General features: G+C 42.3%; 1 protein-coding gene across 4 annotated transcripts in view; it reads right to left on the reverse strand.

Moving 5' to 3' along the window:
- Window positions 1-19,942, reverse strand: part of ntn2 (netrin 2) — a 51,163-nt gene that overhangs the window by 16,473 nt on the left and 14,748 nt on the right. For all 4 annotated transcript variants that reach the window (XM_034708241.1, XM_034708242.1, XM_034708243.1 and 1 more), the window contains 2 exons: window positions 18,275-19,543; window positions 3,468-3,656 (listed from right to left, as the gene is read on the reverse strand). In XM_034708241.1, the coding sequence (XP_034564132.1) occupies window positions 3,468-3,656; window positions 18,275-19,325 (1,240 nt within the window). In that variant the 5' untranslated portion in view covers window positions 19,326-19,543. The remainder of the gene's footprint in view (window positions 1-3,467; window positions 3,657-18,274; window positions 19,544-19,942) is intronic.

Raw genomic sequence — 19,942 nt, forward strand, 5'->3', positions numbered from 1 at the left:
TTAAAGCTGAGGGAGCAAGAACTGAATGCACTATACCAAATCAACATGTTGCCTTTTAAAACAGAGGGGAAGACAATAAATGTACATAGTTCACAGTATAGAGTTTGAAATATTATACATAAGCAATATTTAGAAGTTAAAGTCATACTAGTTAAAGTGATAGCTTAAGGTGCCCCCCTGAATGGATGTGTTATATTTCAATGTCAAATTACTTTGTAAGTTAGGCTGTGTAATATTTTTTCTGAGTGTTCTCTGTTGAAATACACTCATTACGTGTCTAAGAGGGATATTTGAAACATACAAACAAGTTAGTTTGTCTTGGCTACTTTCTGTTGGCTCATTCTTAATGTCTTTTATCAATGTTCTTTGTGTTCAACAAGTGCCAGCTGTCCAGCTTGGATTCACATGGAAACATTTCATTTTGAAGACCTCATATTCTGCAGCCAGGCCAAGTGATGTTTCCTTCATTTTCCATGTTTCCTTTATTCTGCTTATCTTTTGATGCTTGCAACATTGTAAAGGGCTGCATTAGGGGCTGGGTATTTGGACCAAAGATCTGAAGATTAATTTTGCATTGGATGTTACCACTTTTTGTGTTTTGTATATGTGGGAGGTAAGTGTTGGTGGCAAAGGCAAGAAAAATGTGGTTAGATCGTGTCTGGACACTCATTGTAGGAGCAGGTCTTATTAGAAACAGACATGGCCTATTTGTTCACTCAGCTCTTCCTACTCCTGTCTCGCCTTTAGAAAACACCTGTATTTTATTGTTATTTCAGACACGACACCCAGCCCCTCCACAACCATACCACGCTCGTGACCTCTTTCTTGACCTTGACACATGAAGATAAAACACAGAGGAGATCAAAGTTTTTGAGGCTTGTATCAGACAGGGAAAGAGAAACCAGAAGTTGAGAGGACAGAAGATGGTGGTTATAAACAATCATGGAGGATGGAGAAGAAAAACAGAGAGAAAAAGCTGAGGCAGAGGAGAATGACGGCTCCTGGAAGGCTGTGGAATTGCTCTGATCAATCACAGAGCCAGCAGCTCAGCAGAGGCTTTTTGGACGTTAACTTTAATTTCCGTCACATCTGGGGCCTTCTGCAAGGGTGGGAGATAAACTGTTTACCACCTGATCTTTAGGCTTTGATAAGGACAAATTGCAGCATCAGGGGTCATGAGTGAGTGTGAGAGAGAATCAGACACAGGTACAGTATTGCAGGAAATGGAAAATGAGGGAACAATTTGCGCAGGAGGAAGCACATCTCAGGACGGATCTGCAGCCAGGATTGAGGCAGATATCTGTCTCTCAGTATTCTGCAGTAACCGGTCAAATGACTTAACTTTAAAGTATGCAACTGAGCCACTATAACGTGTGTGATGAATTGCTTGACTACTTTGCAAAACCAATATCGTGCTATTTCTAACCTCCCGGTGTTCTGTTACGTCTTGGGTCGGCTGCAGAAGGAAAACTGAGCGGAAGCCAGTGGGAGATTCTTGACATGAATTTCAACCAAAAGATCTTCACTGGCAGCTCTTAGTGATGCTGTTTTTCACGGTTCTGGATGTGATTCTTTACCTTCATCTTGAGCAGCAGAGTGAAATCAAATCTACCTCCCTGCTATTGATTTAAATATTACCCTGAGCAACAAGTTCAGGAAACTAGTGTTGTTTTTGCAAAGGGTCCAGCAAGGGGAGATAAATGCTTTCAACACACTATGAGGCTAAAACATATTCACTGCAAATGTGAAATAATAAAAGGGCTGAAATATATTTTTCCATGAGAAAAGCCTTGGACAAGTGATAATACTTTGTGGTGTGTGGTATTCAGTAGGATGGCCAGAAAACAATCAGGCATAGTATCAATTCATTTCTCTCTGTTACGGTAGTGTATGTTTTTTATTTAAGTAAGCATGACCGAGCATGTTTCCAACCATAACTTATTTCTTTTTTAAAAAAGGGTCTTAGACATGACATAATTACTGAAGTATTAGTGTAATTCGATTAATTCAATCAGCTTTTGTTTGAAATTTTTTCCAAACATTAAGGGGAAATGAAATGTCAAACTGAACTTAAACGTCATAATCCATGACATTTCATACAAACAAATTTTAAACCTGCTACTTTATTACTGATTCATATTAAACAAAAGTATAATTTTCAACATGTGGGTTGGTATAACTTTCCTGGAAAAGTACTACCTACTATCCTCCATTAATGAATAAAGGACTGACCTGGAGGTTCTCAAACATAACTAAAATAAATTGGCAAAAAATAAATAGATCACAGTTGCTGGAAACATTTATTATATACAGTCACGGGGGTCAGGTTCACCAAGTATTGTCCATCTCTGACAACATTTTTGAAGAATGAAGGCAAATCTGAAAGCTGTCTTTTCATTTTGACAGATTTGAGAACTAAGGACTATACACCAAACGATTTAGTAATCCTCACACAGCTGTCAATGTGTGATTTAATCATGCACAAATTCACAATAATGTTTACAAGGCCCCAGGGTAACACACAGCAAAAGTTTAGAATGGTCAAACAACTCTGGATCGTCTGCGCACCAGTTTGCTCTCCCCCTCTCAAACATGCAGAGACTTTGGCCGGTGTGCAGTGAATAAAGGAAGTGACTGTCTGACAATGAACCACTGGCGCACATAAAACCTTGTGGCCACAAAAAATATTGTTTCAAATTGGTTAAGTTCTGAGGGTTCTGGTGTGTTCGTGCAAAGCACAGACATGTTAACTTTATTCTAGTTGAGAGATTACTGCTTACTGTCTAAAACTGCTCAGTGGCTGTATTGAGCTAATTCTTCTGCAAGCTAAAGCTAACACACTCACATAACATACGGAGCAACTGTGGATTGAGCTAACACTAGCGTATTTGCACCAGCATGAACCATAGACTGTATAAAATATGGACGTAGTATCCGTGATGTCACCCATCTGTTTCTGCTAACAGCTACAGTGTTCCTGCAGTCAGCTGTGCCTCTCAATGGAAGACTCGTAATCTCAATATATTCTAAATTGCTGCGATAGAAAAAAATTCACCCCCCTACAGTGTGTGCCGATCGAGAAATGAGCCATCCAGACTACACTCGTCTTTTGCACCAGGCTGTAAACATGTTTATTTCTGCTGTAAAGATTGGCTTTTTTGAATTGGTGTATGTGGTTTCCGGTACCTCCGGTACCAGCCTCAAGAGGATCATCGATGAACTGCAGTTTTTAACACTTCCACATTGGAATCATATTTTTGGACCGGAGGTTGCCGCTTGGCATGAACGCAACACAGAAATTGATTGGTTTCGAATAGCATTAGCTAGTGAATGTAAACATTAGCTAAATCTAATTATTTCTGTAGCTCCACAGTGTTGAGTGCTGTGGGTATTTGTCATGCAGTTGTTTCTTGAAAGTTCAGTTTAATTCTCACAACACAGAGTACTACTTTTCTTTGAACACTTACCTTTGCAGGCCCGTCGGTGAGTGATAGGTCTTGCCATGTCTCTGTAAAACCCCTCCTTGCAGTAGTGGCAGTGGCGGCCTGCGGTGTTGTGGCGACAGTTCATGCAGACCCCTCCACTCTTCCTCCCTGACAGTTTATACAACTCCATGTTGAATCGACAGCGGCGGGCATGGAGGTTGCAGTTGCACGCTGTAGAGGGAAGAGGAGAGTTAGCAGTGTCAGATGTGTGATTGCATAAGTAATGCAGAGGTTTACGATATCTAACACAGTATTTATCCTTTAAGAGGTGAAATGTAAGTTAGCTTGGATTAAATGTTCACATGGCATGTGCATTGCAGTAAAACATATGCTTACTTCCATGCATAGCACAGGGAGCTGAGGGAGATTTTTCCAGGAAGGCAGCAGTGAGTGGTTTATAATCTACACTGCGGCTCTGTGCTTGGCTGCTATTCCAGAACTCATCAATCAAAAGTGATATTTGCAGAGCTCATTTTCTCCATTTCATAATTAATGAATTCGGCTTCTCTCAGCCCCATTAGTTATTAATCACTGGAAAGAGGGACATTAATTTCATGAATCACTGATGAGTAAAAACTCCTAAGATCTATTAAAAGCGAGAGCGATTCACATAAAAGAACGGGCTCGGGTTAGCTGTCTTCTAAATGAGGCGAGCCGCAATATATGGGACATGTGAAGTGAGGTTATATCTCCTCTCAGACTCTCTCAGTTCCACTTCAAATCCAGCTGATTCCTTAATGGCTCTTTTCCTCACTAGTATTTCCATTGCTTCCTCAATATTAGACCACTTCCACCAGCTCTGACATTTTTCATAAACTCTGTCCACTCTCTACATGTGGGGTTTACATTTGCAGAGCCTAATAAGAAACCTGCCATTCGTGTTTGTGTAAGATTGAGTTTGATCCAGACCCTCTGCTGGTTAAATCAGAGTCAGACCTGGGACCTGAAGACTTGGCCGTGGCTTCAAAGACGACTTCTGCAAGGCTCAGTTCCAGTTCAAAGTTATCCGCGGATAAATTAGAAAATGGTAAACAACAGCAGAGCTATTTGACCAACAGCATCAACAGTTAAGGCACAGGAGGATTATTAAGGGATCACAATAGAGGGTGATATTAATTACCTTTAGTTCAGTGGGATATGTTTGAAAAATACACTAACAATGGATGTTTACAACAGGATAAGATACAACAATGGGGAATAAGTAAAGACAGAATGGCTGGAGAGCTGACAGGCTTTTATGTGTGACTCTGCATGCAATACAATGACTGATGAGTAGGAAGCCGACAATGTTGATTGAGACATTTATTTTCTTTTTGGAGTATTTGCCTGCCTCAATCATGTCCTCAGTGGTTGTGAGAGCATGTGTAACTGTTTAAGTAGCCTGTACACTGTGTAGGCTCTGCTTGTCATAAGGATGAATAGCTCTGGAAGCTCTCTAGACATTTCTGATATTAAATTTTTGGCCTCAATCTTGACAATACCATTTTATTTAAAAAATGTGTTCAGCAAATGCTCACTGTGCTCAAAATTGACGTAACAAACAAATGCCTGTAATGTCTATGTAGCATTTTTGCCTTTCAGTACATAGTAACATTAGGTAATTTAATTTTTCTTTTGAAACTTCCCTAATGCCTGTTAGATTTATATAAAGCTACAGTTACTGGTAGGGGAAGTAGAGCTGCAACAGCCCAAACAATTTCATTCAACACTACAAATTTAGAAACCATGTACATTAAGAGACAAACACTAAAGTCAAAAACCAATTCATTGTCTTCACCAGTCAGAGTCCAGGCTCCAAATGTAATAACTAATGTATTTTCAGTGTTACTCCTTGATGTCATAAAATGCCACTTTCCCATCATCACTTATCCAAATACGTTCAAAGCCTTCCCTCTCTCATCTGTCAACAATAGACTGTTCCACTGAGCACCTCAACAGACCTGGATCACTCCTTTTGTGATGGGTTGATACGCAGGGCTTGTTTTATGAGTTTTTTGTTGACTTTGCAATTCAGTGCATTTGACGTTTATGCAGTTGTTTCCTCTGTTTGCAGACCGTCCCTCCTTGTAGGGTGTGATTCTGCTTTTGCATTTGTTTTGGAGTTTCACATGTGTTTTAGAATTTGCATTGTTTCCACATTTGCAGCAACCCAGGCTGTAGACGTGTTTACTTCTGCTAATAATGGCTCTTTTGTAAGAGATAATGTATGGTTAGTGGGCTGTTATGGAAAATAGAATTCCGACCTTTTGGGCTTTCCTTGGCTTTTACAGCCTGCCTCAAGCAAACACTTGAGGAGCTGCAGTTTTCAGCATCTCCACATTGGTTGTGTTGGTGTTGCAGGTGGTTTGGACAAAGCTTGGCTGGCAGTTTTCAACTGATGCTAAGCTAACTGGCTATTCTGACAAGGTATGGCGTTATGGAATTAACCTGATTTTGGATCTACAACTAAATGTTGGGCATGCGGGCACCCTGCGGGGGTGTCAAGAGGTCTGAGCCAGCTTCGGGCTGCGACACAGAAAAGACTCAATGTGTGAGTTTTAATCCTTGGGAAGAAGTTCTGAGATTAATTGATAATTTAAAGGTTCATTTCGGTTAAGACAAGATCAGTTGTGATGCTGTGTCCGGCGGGACAGTAAGACTCTGCAAGTTACGGACTTCAGAGCAGTGAAGGAGGCTGATTATTTATAATAATCCCTCCTGATTTAAATAAATAATAAGACCCAACACTATTTACTATGTACGTTAAGTTACAGAAGTACACAGAGTGAAAGAGAGAGTAGACAAAACATATCTGGCCGCATATAAATTGTAAATGTTTGAAGTGTTTGCTGGATGTTTTTTGTTGATTGTTACTGTTCTGGTTTTCGTTTTCAACTCTGTAAAGCACATTAAATTGTTCTTTGTATGAAATTTGCTTTATAAATGAACTTGCCTTGCCTTGCCTTGCCTATGCCTTCCATTCACCTGCACAACAATGCAAATGATATTGATCTCAAAATCAAACATGTATCAGTTCAACAGCAAAGCTACAATACTCCTTGAACCTTGGTGTCGTCTGAGACGAGACATTCACTCATCTTTATGTGGGTCATTTTAAAGTTCTTTATCAGCAATCTATGAACTGATTACAAAAAATGAATCTTTTACATCATTACTGGCTGACATGAGCGTTACTGCTGCAGCCAATGTCAGTTCTGCAGTTGTACTGAGCTCAATGATGAGTGCAATGTTAAATGAGCTCCTTGTGGATTGTCATAAATGATTGTTAATGACAACGGAGGAAGATCACTTGAATACATAAGTAAGGTAATAAGAACGAGCAGTGAACAATATACGTGTCCCTGTCCACACAGAAAGGGAAGCCTGGCATCAGGTTGGAAAAGAGGCCCAGCTTTCTCTGGTTTCGACCCTGGAAAAAAGGGGGAGCACATTCCCAGACTGTTTCCCAATTCCATCTGGTTATTATGCGACTGAATTTTTATGGAATTCTTTGCTTAATGAAATGCTGTTTTATGTACGCATTCATGTTTTTGTAGATAGAGACACTGCTGTATCTTTTTGTGTGCTCCCATTGACAAGTAAGTCTAAGATGTGGACTGACGTTTGACACCAGAGAATAGACCAAAGGAGAAATGTGCAGGCAGTGCTGAGATTGCATGGTAAAGCTGGAGGAAGCTTGCAAATTGAGCAAGTTGAAAACTCTTTACCTTAAGTGGTATCGTCCTTGTTTTAAATGAAAAAATTGCACACAATTGATAACACATTCCCCGTACAATTGCTTCCTTGATGCACTCACAGCAGCACGCTCAAAACATGTGAGCGTGCTGCTGTGAGTGCATCTTGTGTCTATGTTTGCATGTGAACAACCAAACAGCCTGTCCAACCTCTTCTAAAGGGGGGGAGCGTGACAAAGAACACACCAGCTCCGGTGAGCGGCTGGAGCTGCTGGGAAGGGGAGAACGAGGTGGGGGACTGTGATTATGATCAAGCGTCTCAAACACACACACAGCTGTGAGCACTTGTGTCCATTAACACCTTGTAGCAGAACATGAAAGCCATGGATCACATTTTCTCCTTTGCTGAAGTACTGAACAGCCCTCTTATGGCATCTTCTCCATTTACAGCTGTGCAATAAGATCAGTCTGAAGTAGGAGAGGATATGTTCAAGTGTGGAGAACGAAAAGAAAGCTCCAGAATTTAACCTTTAAATGATTTAGCACATGTAGAAGTGCTTCCTTGGAATAGCTTCAACGGCAGCCAGACATTTTGTGTGAGAGGGAGAGATTAGCATCTGTAAGAAATAGTTGTTAAGAATCTGACAAGGAGAAAGGAAAAAAAATGCACGACTGGAATAGGATCCAGAAGGAAAAATAAATAACCAAAAAAGCTTAGATGGTGTCAAGTAGGTGTTTTTATATGTATCTGTATGTATTCTCAATGGCCTACATGCTGTGTGCTGTTAACTTCAACTCAGAGCTGCAGCTGCCCAAGAATCCTGGAATGTTTATGGGTTTGTTTTGAAGTGCTTGCACACACACTTACACACATGCTAACACCCTACCTCCTTCCCACCATCACCGCAGCAGCATCCCCCACCCACCCACCCACCTACCCAAATTAGGCTCAGCGGGGATAACTGAACACAGTTGAAGGCCATTTTTCAATTCATTAACACATCAAAGCCTCTCTGGTGCGCTGCAGAAACATTAACTAACTCTTATCTGTTGGAGGGGAAAAAACTAAAACAGGAGTTCTGTGGGTGGTGGAAAGTCAGGCAAAGAAGAGGTGATCTTTCAGTGATCTTTATGTGTGAGTGTCCAATGCGTAAATCTGGTTCCTGGTGTTGTCGTGGAAATCAAACAACAAACACAAGCTACAGGCTTGGCAAATGTAGAAACAAAATTTAATGAAGGGAGGGAGAGGAGTAAGAAACCCCTTGGAAAATATTACAAAGGAGAATATTTGTCTCCTGAATACAGCGAAATGATGATGATGTTGAAATAACTACCTGAGAGAATGTCTTGTTTTTATCCAATACTTTCTTTGGCATATCTCAGTTTGTCATCTCGGCCTTTACTCTGAATACGGAAAAAACTGAGTATTTCAGGTAATGTAGATGGGCAGAAGACCACATTCTCCTATTTCGGTTTTCATAACAGGTGCATCAACAAGTAAAAGTGCTCTGAACAAGCTCACACACTGGCCTGTCAAGTGTGCAATGACAAATTGGCCCACAAAGACTGTGTTCGACAAATAAAATGCGAGTGTGTTTGTGGAGTGCACCTCCTCTGTGTTCCCCTCCATATGTCAGGGATGAAGCTAACCTCATTTTTCCTTAAGCTCGACCAAAGCCAAGCCAGTAAGCACAGCCAATTGATTTTGGATGCCTGTGCAAAACCCAAATCCCATGGCTAAAATTGGTCCTTGAAATTTGGAGTGCCGTTCTTCTCAACACCGGCTCTTCCCTCTTGGCCTAGGCCATGGTCCAGACCTGCTGGAACCCTCTCCACACTGGGTGCCCTCCTTGCTTGGGCAAACAGACTCTGCTATATGGTCTGCTGGCCTTGTGTGTGTGTGTGTGTGTGTGTGTGTGTGTGTGTGTGTGTGTGTAGGTGTGTAGGTGTGTAGGTGTGTAGGTGTGTAGGTGTGTGTGTGTGTGTGTGTGTGTGTGTGTGTGTGTGTGTGTGTGTGTGTGTGTGTGTGTGTGTGTGTGTGTGTGTGTTTAGGCTGAGTTCCGCCTGGCTGCTCGAGCCACCTGCTCAGGGCACCGGGGGTAACACCCGGTTAATTAGCTCCTCATTAGAGCCAAGGCAGTGTATACAGTGTAGACACATGGACACACGGACACACACACACACGCACACGCACACGCACGCACACACACGCACACGCACGTGCACGCGCACACGCACATGCACACGCACACACAAGTATGCACCTCCTTTAAGAGAAAGTTACAGCTAACAAAAAGACAAGGATCAAGTAATAGAGGTACGACTTAAACAGACACTTATTGGTCTTTAGTCTCTTAATGATCTACGGACAACAAGCTGAAACTCTGAGTTAAGGAATAAGAAACAACTACTTTATCCACACTGTGTTCCTAACATGGAGCATGCTATTATGCTACAAGCTTCTACCTTTTCCTAACAAAGCTACCTAAGCTCTTCTCACTCTTCACCACACAGACATATCTTTTACTTCTAGCTCTGACACCATGTCTCAACCCTCCCCTTCCCTCACTTAAATGGTTTCTGCGGTTAGCCTCACATCGTGGGCTTAAGAGCTGGCTCTTGGGAGCCTTTTTGAACTAAATGTCCCCTTAATTCCTCTCCCAGCTTCCCCGAAGCTCCCCCTCTCTCTGACTCTCTCACTCTCTCCTCTGACTCTCATGAGACCCATCTGAAATACTCTCACTGCTCACTTCTTCCCTCCTTTTGCTTGTTTCCTGTCCTAACCCTTGCATCCTTTCCTCCATCTCTCCTTTCTCTCTCTGGATGGCATCAGGCAGAGAGAGATTTAACTAGATTAGGCTGGCGGGATGCCAGGTTGGGGGGCCTGGTGTCAGTGGAGAGTTGAGTCCTTAGCTCTGTTCCTTCTCTCTGGTCCACTTCACTTCCCCACATCTAAACATTGTTATCTCTCTCCCGCCTCTGCCTTCAGTCTCTGTCTGTCTCAATCATTCTTTTTTTTCTTCCACAGACAACATGCTGCAGTCCTGATCACAAGGCCAGGAATAGACGACTGTAGTGTGGTCAAATCATCAGTGCAATCTAAGGTACAACAGATTCACTTTGATGAGAGTCTTGGCATATAGGACTATGAGGACCACTTAAAGTGATGCCTGTAGATATTTAGAAGTGATGGATGGAGCAGACATCGTGGTAGATTTTTGTTTCTTTTTTTGACCCAGCCTTGTATGTGAATGCTCATAAAGCAAAACAGTCCCAGGCTAATGATTGATGATGCAGAACTGAGCAGTGAAAGCAGAGTCCAAATAGTAAGCTAAGTGAGGAAATAGATGAAAAGATGGAGTTGTCTGCACTGCAACCATTTATTCAATGCAATTGTTGTGGCCTCTTGTTTTACTGCTCCTGCTGTCATCTAGTGACAGTTCATCACAGCTTAAATCTGGATAATTGCTATCATTACATTGTAACCTCTACTGCCAATGTAGATGGACAAGAGTCAAACACTTACTCTGCAGATATGTTTACTCTTGTTTTTCTCATCTAATGGAAAGCTATGGCTGGACTGTTTCCGAGTTGCTTTGTTTAACCTTTAGAATAAAAAGGATGCCAGTTTGGCTCAGCAGTAAGATTGCGTGCCTCATGTACAGAGGCTATAGGTCTTGAAGTGGGTATGAATTAACTTTCAACCCTTTTCTTTGTGTTTAGGCTGAGAGTTGTGTATATATTTGCATAATTAGGGTTGTGGCTGAGTTGAATGACAGGTGGGCCAGTTGTAGCTGTTTGCCAGGTGTGGGTATTTTTGACTGTTGCTAAGTTGACTGAAAGTTAGGTTGAGTAGTGCGGACACAACATGGAGACCACCATCATTTGGCTTCATATGGTTTCTCCAAAAATCATATCTATATATTAAACAGTCTTTGGTTTTCTCTTATCGTCCCTCCTCCACTCTGCTAATCCAGTAAAGATGCTACAGGAGCCCCATTTTTAACAACTAAAACTAAACTTCAAGCATGTTTGAAAAAAAATTAATGTGCATTTTAATTTTATAGTTTGACCCATGTCTCATCTGTAAACATGGAGAAGGCCAGTCACCAGGGGAAGCTCTAAGCATTTTGGCTTCACTTTTGAGGTGTTGTTAAATCGTTTACCTTTTAGTTCAGTCTATGCTTTGATCATTCCAGACCTGTCTGTTCATCTACAATGACAGACAACATTCATTCCATATGCATGAATGTATGAACAAACATATAGTGCGTGCACTTCATTAAAACACAGTGACTGTCTTATCAAAACCTGTGGCAGACAAAAAAAAAACACAGATAAAAGGGAGCAGAGCCACTGTCATGTGTTCATAACAAACAGACATATATTTCTCTTAACAGCCTCTGAATCTTGCTGCCACCAGCAACACCGGCATGCAGCCAAAAACCATGTGTTTTTTTAGGCAGAAGAGGCCTGCAGATGCAAACTGTTAACAAAACACAAAGAAGTCAATGAGAGATGGAAAAAGGCTGATTTGAGCAAAAAGAAAAATACATATTTGAAATAAAAGAAGAGGTCGCAGACAGGAAAACATCCAGGCAAGGAGTTAATCTTTGACAAGAGTCAGTTACACAGGGATGGGGAGAAAAAGAGCGCCGGCGGTGACGGGCACCTCGGGTGGTGATTGCTACCATCTGTGAGGGAGAGTCGATGGGGGCTGTGGAGAGCAGGGTGGGCACACTGCAGCTCAACCAGTTTGCTTTGGCACAGGGATGAAACACTCATTGGACTACTAGATTACATGTGGCTCTCACACAAGCAAAAATCCAAGATGATACACACACACACACACACACACACACACACACACACACACACACACACACACACACACACACACACACACACACACACACACACACACACACACACACACACACACACACACACAGACACACACACACACACACACACACACACACACACACACACACACACTTGGCCTCAGGCAGCGGCAGAGCATTTCCTCAGGATCCAGCGTTTTAACCCAGCTGACATTTACTCTGTTATTTGACACTTTGCTGTCTTTAACATTTGTTTCACCATGTTCCCTGCTTGCCAGGAGCCTTTATGGGTGGCTTCTTAGAATGAACAATGCATCAATCCTTTGTGGGTTGGTCCTGAACCAAAGTTACTGACAGAAGGAATCAAGGCAAAAAGCAAAACAAAAGTACAAACTGATCAAAAACGGACCTAATCTTGTTTTCTCAGCCAGATAAAGGTAGTTCCTCTTCTGTGCTCTTAAAACACACACCCACAAAATAAAAACAAACCTCTAACACCTCATGTTTGTTGGCCTTTTGGCCTCTGTGTCTCACGCTAACCACCCCAGAGGCATCATTTCATAGGGCTGTTGATTTTTAGAACAACATTCCTCGGCTGTGTAATTATTGGAAAGCACAGGAGGTTTCTTTTTCAAAATCACTTTCTTTCTTTCTCTCACCCCACCCCTCCCCCTTTACAACATACACACACAAACATCTCCTGCTCATTTGCGCTTCGTTCTGTAAGTAATTCAAGTGTTGGTTCCCTGTTAGCCTCCAGCGAAAGGCAACCAGGCAGAGGCGGAGGAGAAGAGGAGGTCTTTAAGTCAATTAGCAAAAGTAGGAACATGGCACATACATGAAGTAATGTCACAGCAGTTCTGGCTTTTTTCATCCCTACCCGGCTATATTTGGCATCTCGCTGAGCTTCATGTCATGTTGCCCCTGTAGGGACAGTGAGCAAAGTTCAAGCTGAACAGAGGATGCAACTTCTCAGTGTTAAATATTTAAATTCATCACAATTTAGAGAGGAAATTACCAAACAGCTTACTTTGTTTTGCAAGAGACAAGTCAAACAAATCCTGCTCCACTGGCAACAATTGAGAAACTAAAATTCTAATTTGCCAACTCATATACAATGCCATATTTCCATGTGTGGGGTGAACTCATTTCTCAACCACCAGGCCTAAAATCTGCCTCAACAAATCTGCTCTACGACTAGATCATGGGCCTGACCTGTATTTGCCCTTGCAAGGAAATGTGGAAGGGTGGGGGGAATGGTGTGAAAGGATGGAGGCCTATTTTGAAATTCTAATCAGCAAAAAACAACCATCTGCCACTTGTCGGAAAGAAAAATGATGAAAGAGAGACATTTAGAAAAGAGAGAGTTTGTCTGTGGTCTTTGGAGTTTCCACAGCTCTGTTCAGCTCTGAGGCCCTAATCGAAGCTCCCGTTTCTGAGCTTTTGTTCTTGGCTGGCCCCTTCCTTGGAAACGAATGTTCACGCACATTCACCTCGGTTAGATCATGCAGCCAGTCCCAAGAATCCCGCCCATCAAATATCCCTCAGTTGTCAGCCTATAGTTTCAGCAAAAGCAAAGGTAGAGCACCAAATGACTAGAGTCCCTGACAAAATGTTTAAGTAAGTTTGTTGCAAGGCTTCAATGTTTAGTTCTTGCATCCTTTATAATGAATACCTTGGCTGATTGATTTAATTTCAAAGGGACCAGTAATACCAAACCACTCATTCCCAACTGGACTCAGTATAAAATAAAATTTACCATTATAAATATTCAATGCCCCACCCAAATGCTGCAGCAGAGCAGGAACACCCAGCTCTACCAACCGCAGCTCACCAGAATTTCTGTCCAATCAGTCCAAGTCATACGGCCTCCATGTGACCTCTGTGTTTAATGCTATGAATGCATACCACAGCACTTGGCAAACACTGGAAACAGACCTGGCTTGACTGGTCCATTAGGGATGGATGGTGTCTGGCCCAGAGCAGTACTCTGGACTTCCTGCAGGCTCAGTCCAAATGAGGGAAAGGAAGGGCTTGGTGCCGCAGCCAAACAAGGCCAAGATGGCTGCAGACACGGCCAGGACCAGAGAGCTCCTCCAGCACCATAAATTATCATCTACTCAGCATGTCACATTGTCGTTGACTCTACAAGAGGCCCCTTCATCTTATTCGGTGACTTTGGCAGACTCCATTATGGCATGATATACTGTCTCACATTTTTAAGTCAGCATTAAGTATTTACAATACTCCATTGACCATGCCAGCAGAGGAGTCAATGCTCAGTCACAACCAGTAACTAAACATTTTTATCCATCTGTTTCCTCATTTTATCCTTTGGCTTAAACTCAGAGCAAATAAATCACAGCTTTTTCCATCATGTCCCCCTCAATACAAACAGACACGCTCCTTCTCAAGGCTGCCCTCTCTGACTATCAGACCACAGATTTGTAAACTGATGTCTTGAGGCAGGATTCATGGTGAGGGAGGCAGCAGATGGGCGTGTGTGTTCATGGCTTGTGTTTGAAGGCAGTGCACAAACTTGCTATGATTGCAGAGTAATGTTGTGTGGTGCATGTCAAAGATTCAGAAAGACAAGCGAACAAAGAAACCGGTTTGTGTAAAACAGTGTTCTTGTAAGGGCTTAAAACCTCTTGAAAGTTGGCTGAAACTAGTCGAAAGATATGAAATCAGTAGAGCATTTCATTAGCGACTATGTCCATTAACTGCGCTTGTTACGCTGGCAGCACCCACTTTCTGTACAAAACCAATGCAGTTCAGCATTTTTAGTCTTTTTAGCAATTAGCTGTTTTTTCTGCACTCATAGTTAAAAGTAGTTTAACATTCGGAACACTGCCACGCTCAATAAACTTTGTAAACAACAACGGTGGAGCTCTGTATGGAGGATAAACTAACCATACTAGTTTTTTCAAGGGTACAACTTCCAGGTCTTGAGCGTATTCTAATGCTACAACAATTATTATGAGTTGTTTTTGTGCATTTTAAAACAGACTTAACGGTCAACATTAAGGGAAGTGGAAGTGCTGCAGGACAACTTGTAAGTGACAGTGAGAAGTGCTCTGAAACTGAGGCTTTGGGTGTTGCCACTGCAAAAAACACTGTTGTTGGAAACAGGCCCTTATGCATCCAGTGGTAATCAATTTTAAAAACTATTGGAAAATCCTGTTGTAAAAAGCACAGTAGTAGATGTAGTTCAACACTGTATGAATAAGCTGTCAGAGTCAGAGGAGCTACTTTAGCCCTGACATCTAAAATAATTCATTTGATATGGCAAATACAAAGTTCCCCAAAATCTATGAATGCAATGCCAGATAAGGGCTGTATTGCTTGTGCTATATTATTAAAGAGCTAAAATCTACTGCTACTTGTCATCAACCCTTGGCAACATCATCCAAGACCACTTATAAATATTGTGAACAGTGCTAATGGTGGGTACAATTAGCTTACTAACTGCTATTGGACTATTCGTCAATTTGGTTCCTGTTAGCCTTCATATCAAAATCAGAGTAAACATGCCCAATTCAAACCATTTGTTAAAAAGAACATCTAAAAGCTTATGTCAATATTTCAAACCTAAATTCAAACTAATTTGAAATACTTAAAAAAAAAATTATGTTCATAAGAGGTAAAATTTCATAGCGAGAAATGTGACTTTGGGCTTCCAGAGGCTTAAAATCAAGGCTGCTAAAAATTAGAGAAAATCTCTGAAAAATCTTTAACCGGATCCCTACAATAATGTTTTTGTGGTAAAATCTACCAGGCACATTATTTCTCAAGGACTGACAGACTCAGAGGTTTGGTGGGAAACTACTATTAATCTAGTTCTATGTCTGCCTGCTCTGAATTCCTCATTACCCACAACCCATCTCCCCGTCAACTTAACCTTGTCACCACCCCACAAAAGATCATGACCTCAGCCCGGCCCCCTCAGACCCTACATCCAACCCAAACATCCAGAGGGTCTCATGAAGGCTCTGGTGACACCTGAGGGACTCCTTGTCTCTACAACTTGCCACTCTTACACACACTCCCAGTCTAAATACTTGCACCTCGCTGCCATAGCCGCATGCCTTGGGGCTCCAACTTCAGCCTGTCCCCATTTGTGCACCGAGTCAGACAGAAAAGCAAACCAACAAGGGTTGGGAGCATTTTAAGAATGGGCTTAAACATACTCTAGAGAGGATTTTTAAAGCTTCTTCTGTTGCTTTGAGGATATTCTGGAACAATTTCTGCTGGAATAAGCTGTAAAAAAAAGGCTTTTGGAACATGAAATTGGAGACATCTGGGACTGACATTTGGCGTGTCCGGATGTGTGATCAGGTATAGCGTGCAACTTGCAATAGGCTTTAACTGCCGTGTATCAACACTGGGATTAGGTCATCAGAGTTGGCCGGTGTAGCCAGGCTGTTTAGTCCAGGAACCATGGATAGAAGTGACATATCTACTCCGCTGAGAAGCCATCTACGGGAAGCGTGTGTAACATTTCGGAAACAGCTACGGGACATTTAAAAGAGGGTGTGTGTGAAAGTATGATTGTGAACACACTGAGGGATTCACAGGATATTGTTTTAGAAAGGGCTAGGTGTACGTGTGTGTGTGTGTGTGTGTGTGTGTGTGTGTGTGTGTGTGTGTGTGTGTGTGTGTGTGTGTGTGTGTGTGTGTGTGTGTGTGTGTGTGTGTGTGTGTCTGCTTGTACAGGCTGAGTAAGTGAGGGTGTCAAGGACAGGGGAGAAGCCAAAGTAAGGTAGTGTTGGCTTGGCAGGTTTGGGAGTAGAGAGAGGGCTTGATTCGTTGGCCAGGCTGATGCTAAAAAGGCCAAACTCCTCTGGCTCTGTCATTCTCTGTCCCTTTTAAACAGATCTGGCACTGTTCAATGTTAAATACGATCTCAAGCCAGGTCACTGGGCAATTATAACATGTTAGAAAAATATACAATGTTTTTTAATGTTCTGCCCCTGTTTTTTTCCTCTCTGTCTGTAATTTTATTTCATTATACGGAAAGGTTAAAATGAGGACAGTGGTTTCTAATATGGGTTTATTTTCCTATGCTAACAAATTTTTATGACAAGCAAAATTGACCTGAATTAAGTTCCTCCTATGTCTATTTATAATAACAGGAAAATCCTGTCAAAATTACCACCAACATACACATATGAGAGAAAACATTTCTGCCAAAGAACCATGTCTAACACGGCATGTGTCTAAAACCTTTTGTATCTTACAGCCATGAAATTACTAAATGCGATGAATATCACATCAAAAAACCCTGTTATCATATAAAAGCCTAATCCAATAAAAAGGTAATCCATTTATATCAACAAACACTGCAACAGAAATTGCTATAATTTTCCTTGGCAAGCTTTCAGAGCACGTCTGGATGGCTTTCACAGAGCATGTCTTGAGGTAAAGGCAAACACTGCCAAATAACATTCTTGGATGACTTAGCTGTAGCCGAGTGCCAATGACTCGAGTTGTTGTCTTCCACTGTTTAGACTTGCTTATGAGAAGAGTATTTTCATGGACGAGTCCATAAAACATGATTTGTGGAAAGTGTGCCTTTTTCCCTGTTAAGGAATGGTAAATAGAAGGAGCTGATGAGGGGAAATGCAATAAAAGGATGGTGTTGTGTTTTGAATGACGTTGCCAAAGTTGCGGGCTTAACCACTTTGTGCTACCAGAACTCCTCACCTGTATAAACACAGACCCATCCGGTGAGTTCTGGCTACATTCTTAATTACCCCTGTGACAGTCAAACACGGGTCAGCAAAGTTAAATATCTCCATTTTACCTCCCTTTCTCTTTCCCAGAGTGTGTTTGTATTGAAGTTTGTTGGCCTGCATTTTCATTACTTTCCTCATATCCTGGAAGAGACTAGTGAAAAGTCATGACTGTCCAAAAAGACATAAACAACCAGTACTTTAAATTATTTTCTAATTCCCATCTGCCTCTAGAATAAAAAAAAGGTTAGATTCCTCCAGCATTATATCCTTATGTGTGATCAATTCTCTTAATAAGAATTATAGGATGTACTGAATATTTTTTTCTTGAGGAAAATATACCTCCTTTATTCATAGAAAGTGTTGAGAGCTTAAGAAAGACTAGATTTTAAGTCATTGCATATGCACATCCTTAAACAAAGGCATCTGAAATGGTGAAGAAGTCAAAAAAATATGTTGTGCCTCTTTTCTGACCTGCCACAAAACAAAAAACATTCAAAGCACATAAGGAATGATAGATATGGGGACAAACTTACGCAGGCACTCATTTGCCTCCCGGGCATTGGCCCTCTGCCATGGTCGGTCATAGTGGAAGGGCTTGCAGCGGTCACATTCAGGTCCCTCTGTGTTGTGCTTGCAGTCGCACACCAGTTTGCCTTCTTTATCTTTCACACAGCGTGAGCCATGTCCGTTGCATTTACACCTCCCGCCCACCTGGAAGTCTCCCACTGCATAGAAATAAGTTGGCAGCGTTGATGTCACTGCTGTGGGATCATCGTCCCTCCCTCCGCTGTTGCTCCCAGCCCCTAGTGCCAGCTCCCTGGGTAGCTGCGGCCGGCTGAAGACCACACGGATATCTGTGACAGTCACCCAGTCCTGGAGAACTGGGCTGTTGTCGAAGTCTTTGCCGGAGGGTCGTCCATCAAGAGTGCTGAAGGCAATGAGTCCCCCAGAAAGTGGGTAGAGGTCAGTGTGGCCATCTGTGCATAGAGCCTCTTGTTCATTCTGCTTAGTTATGGTTGCTTTGTTTGGCCGGTTGTACATGCGCCGGCACTGTGAGGAGTAGAACTGGTAGGGCATCCAGGTCTTGCCATAGTCCATGCTCTTGTAAATGGACAAGGACTCAGGTCGAGGGGAACAGAACTGCAGGCTGACATAGGTTATTTCAAACTTTTTGCCTAGTGAAAGTGTCAGAGTCACGTTGTATGGTGAGGTGTTCAAGTTCTCCGACTGCCAGCAGGTAAGGTTGTGTGCTGAGTTGAGGTCAGTGAGGTAGGAGGCAGGGTGGGCACGGCGTGGATCAGCTGCATCACATATTTGGCATGTGCGTACAGATGGTCGATCATCGCCCCGCTCCACCACACTACAGGAGCGGGATGGAGGACGACCACAGACGCTTGACACCATGACCTCCTTGCCAAAAGCAGCATTGATAAACTCAGGTATGCAGCGGCGTGCCGCACCTGTGTCGTCATAGCAAGGATCTGAAGGGGTTTGCTGTCCTGCAAAGGGATTGGTGGCACTGTGTGTGGAGGCTGCGCATGCCAGGAGGCACAGGCCTAGCAGGCACCTCCAGGGTTCCCTCATTCTGTTCGGAGGGCCTGTGTGTGAATTTCTGTCTGCTTTTATGCACAGATGACTCCCAATATGTGTGTATTCAAAGGTCTGTAGGTTTAGTGTGAATGTGTCGTTTTGCAGATGTGTCTGTGTGCGTTTGAATTTCCACTATGTGTGTGTTTATAGTTTTGGGTCAATGGAGGGAGGGTGTCTGAGCTCATTGACCCTTCACTTCAGGCTGGCCCTTCCTGTAAGAGAGAAAAACAAACAGAAGTCAATGTCACAGACATGTTTTTACCATAAAAGGATATTAAGCAGAAGTGTTTAAATTCTGCCATAGAAGAAATATGCTTGTGCATCCTCAAAACCAAATCACGTTTTCCTTTGTAAAGGAATTGGACTTATATCTTTTGAATTGTACAGTCAAGCGGATGTTTTAATTGCCTGAAAGCCTTTTCAGAAAGAGATAGTTAGATGGGGGGCCCAAGTAAAAGGATGTGACTTTTTAAAGAGAGACATTAATAGCTGCAAGTGACTGCATCCTGAATTTCAATGCTGGCCTCCCATTCAGTACTTCCATTCATGTCAAAACTGGCCAAGCCTGCTGGTCATGCTCAAGCAGCATGGCAGAAGTTACCCCATAATCC

This window comes from Notolabrus celidotus, chromosome 18 (assembly GCF_009762535.1).
Source record: "Notolabrus celidotus isolate fNotCel1 chromosome 18, fNotCel1.pri, whole genome shotgun sequence".
NCBI lineage: Eukaryota > Metazoa > Chordata > Actinopteri > Labriformes > Labridae > Notolabrus > Notolabrus celidotus.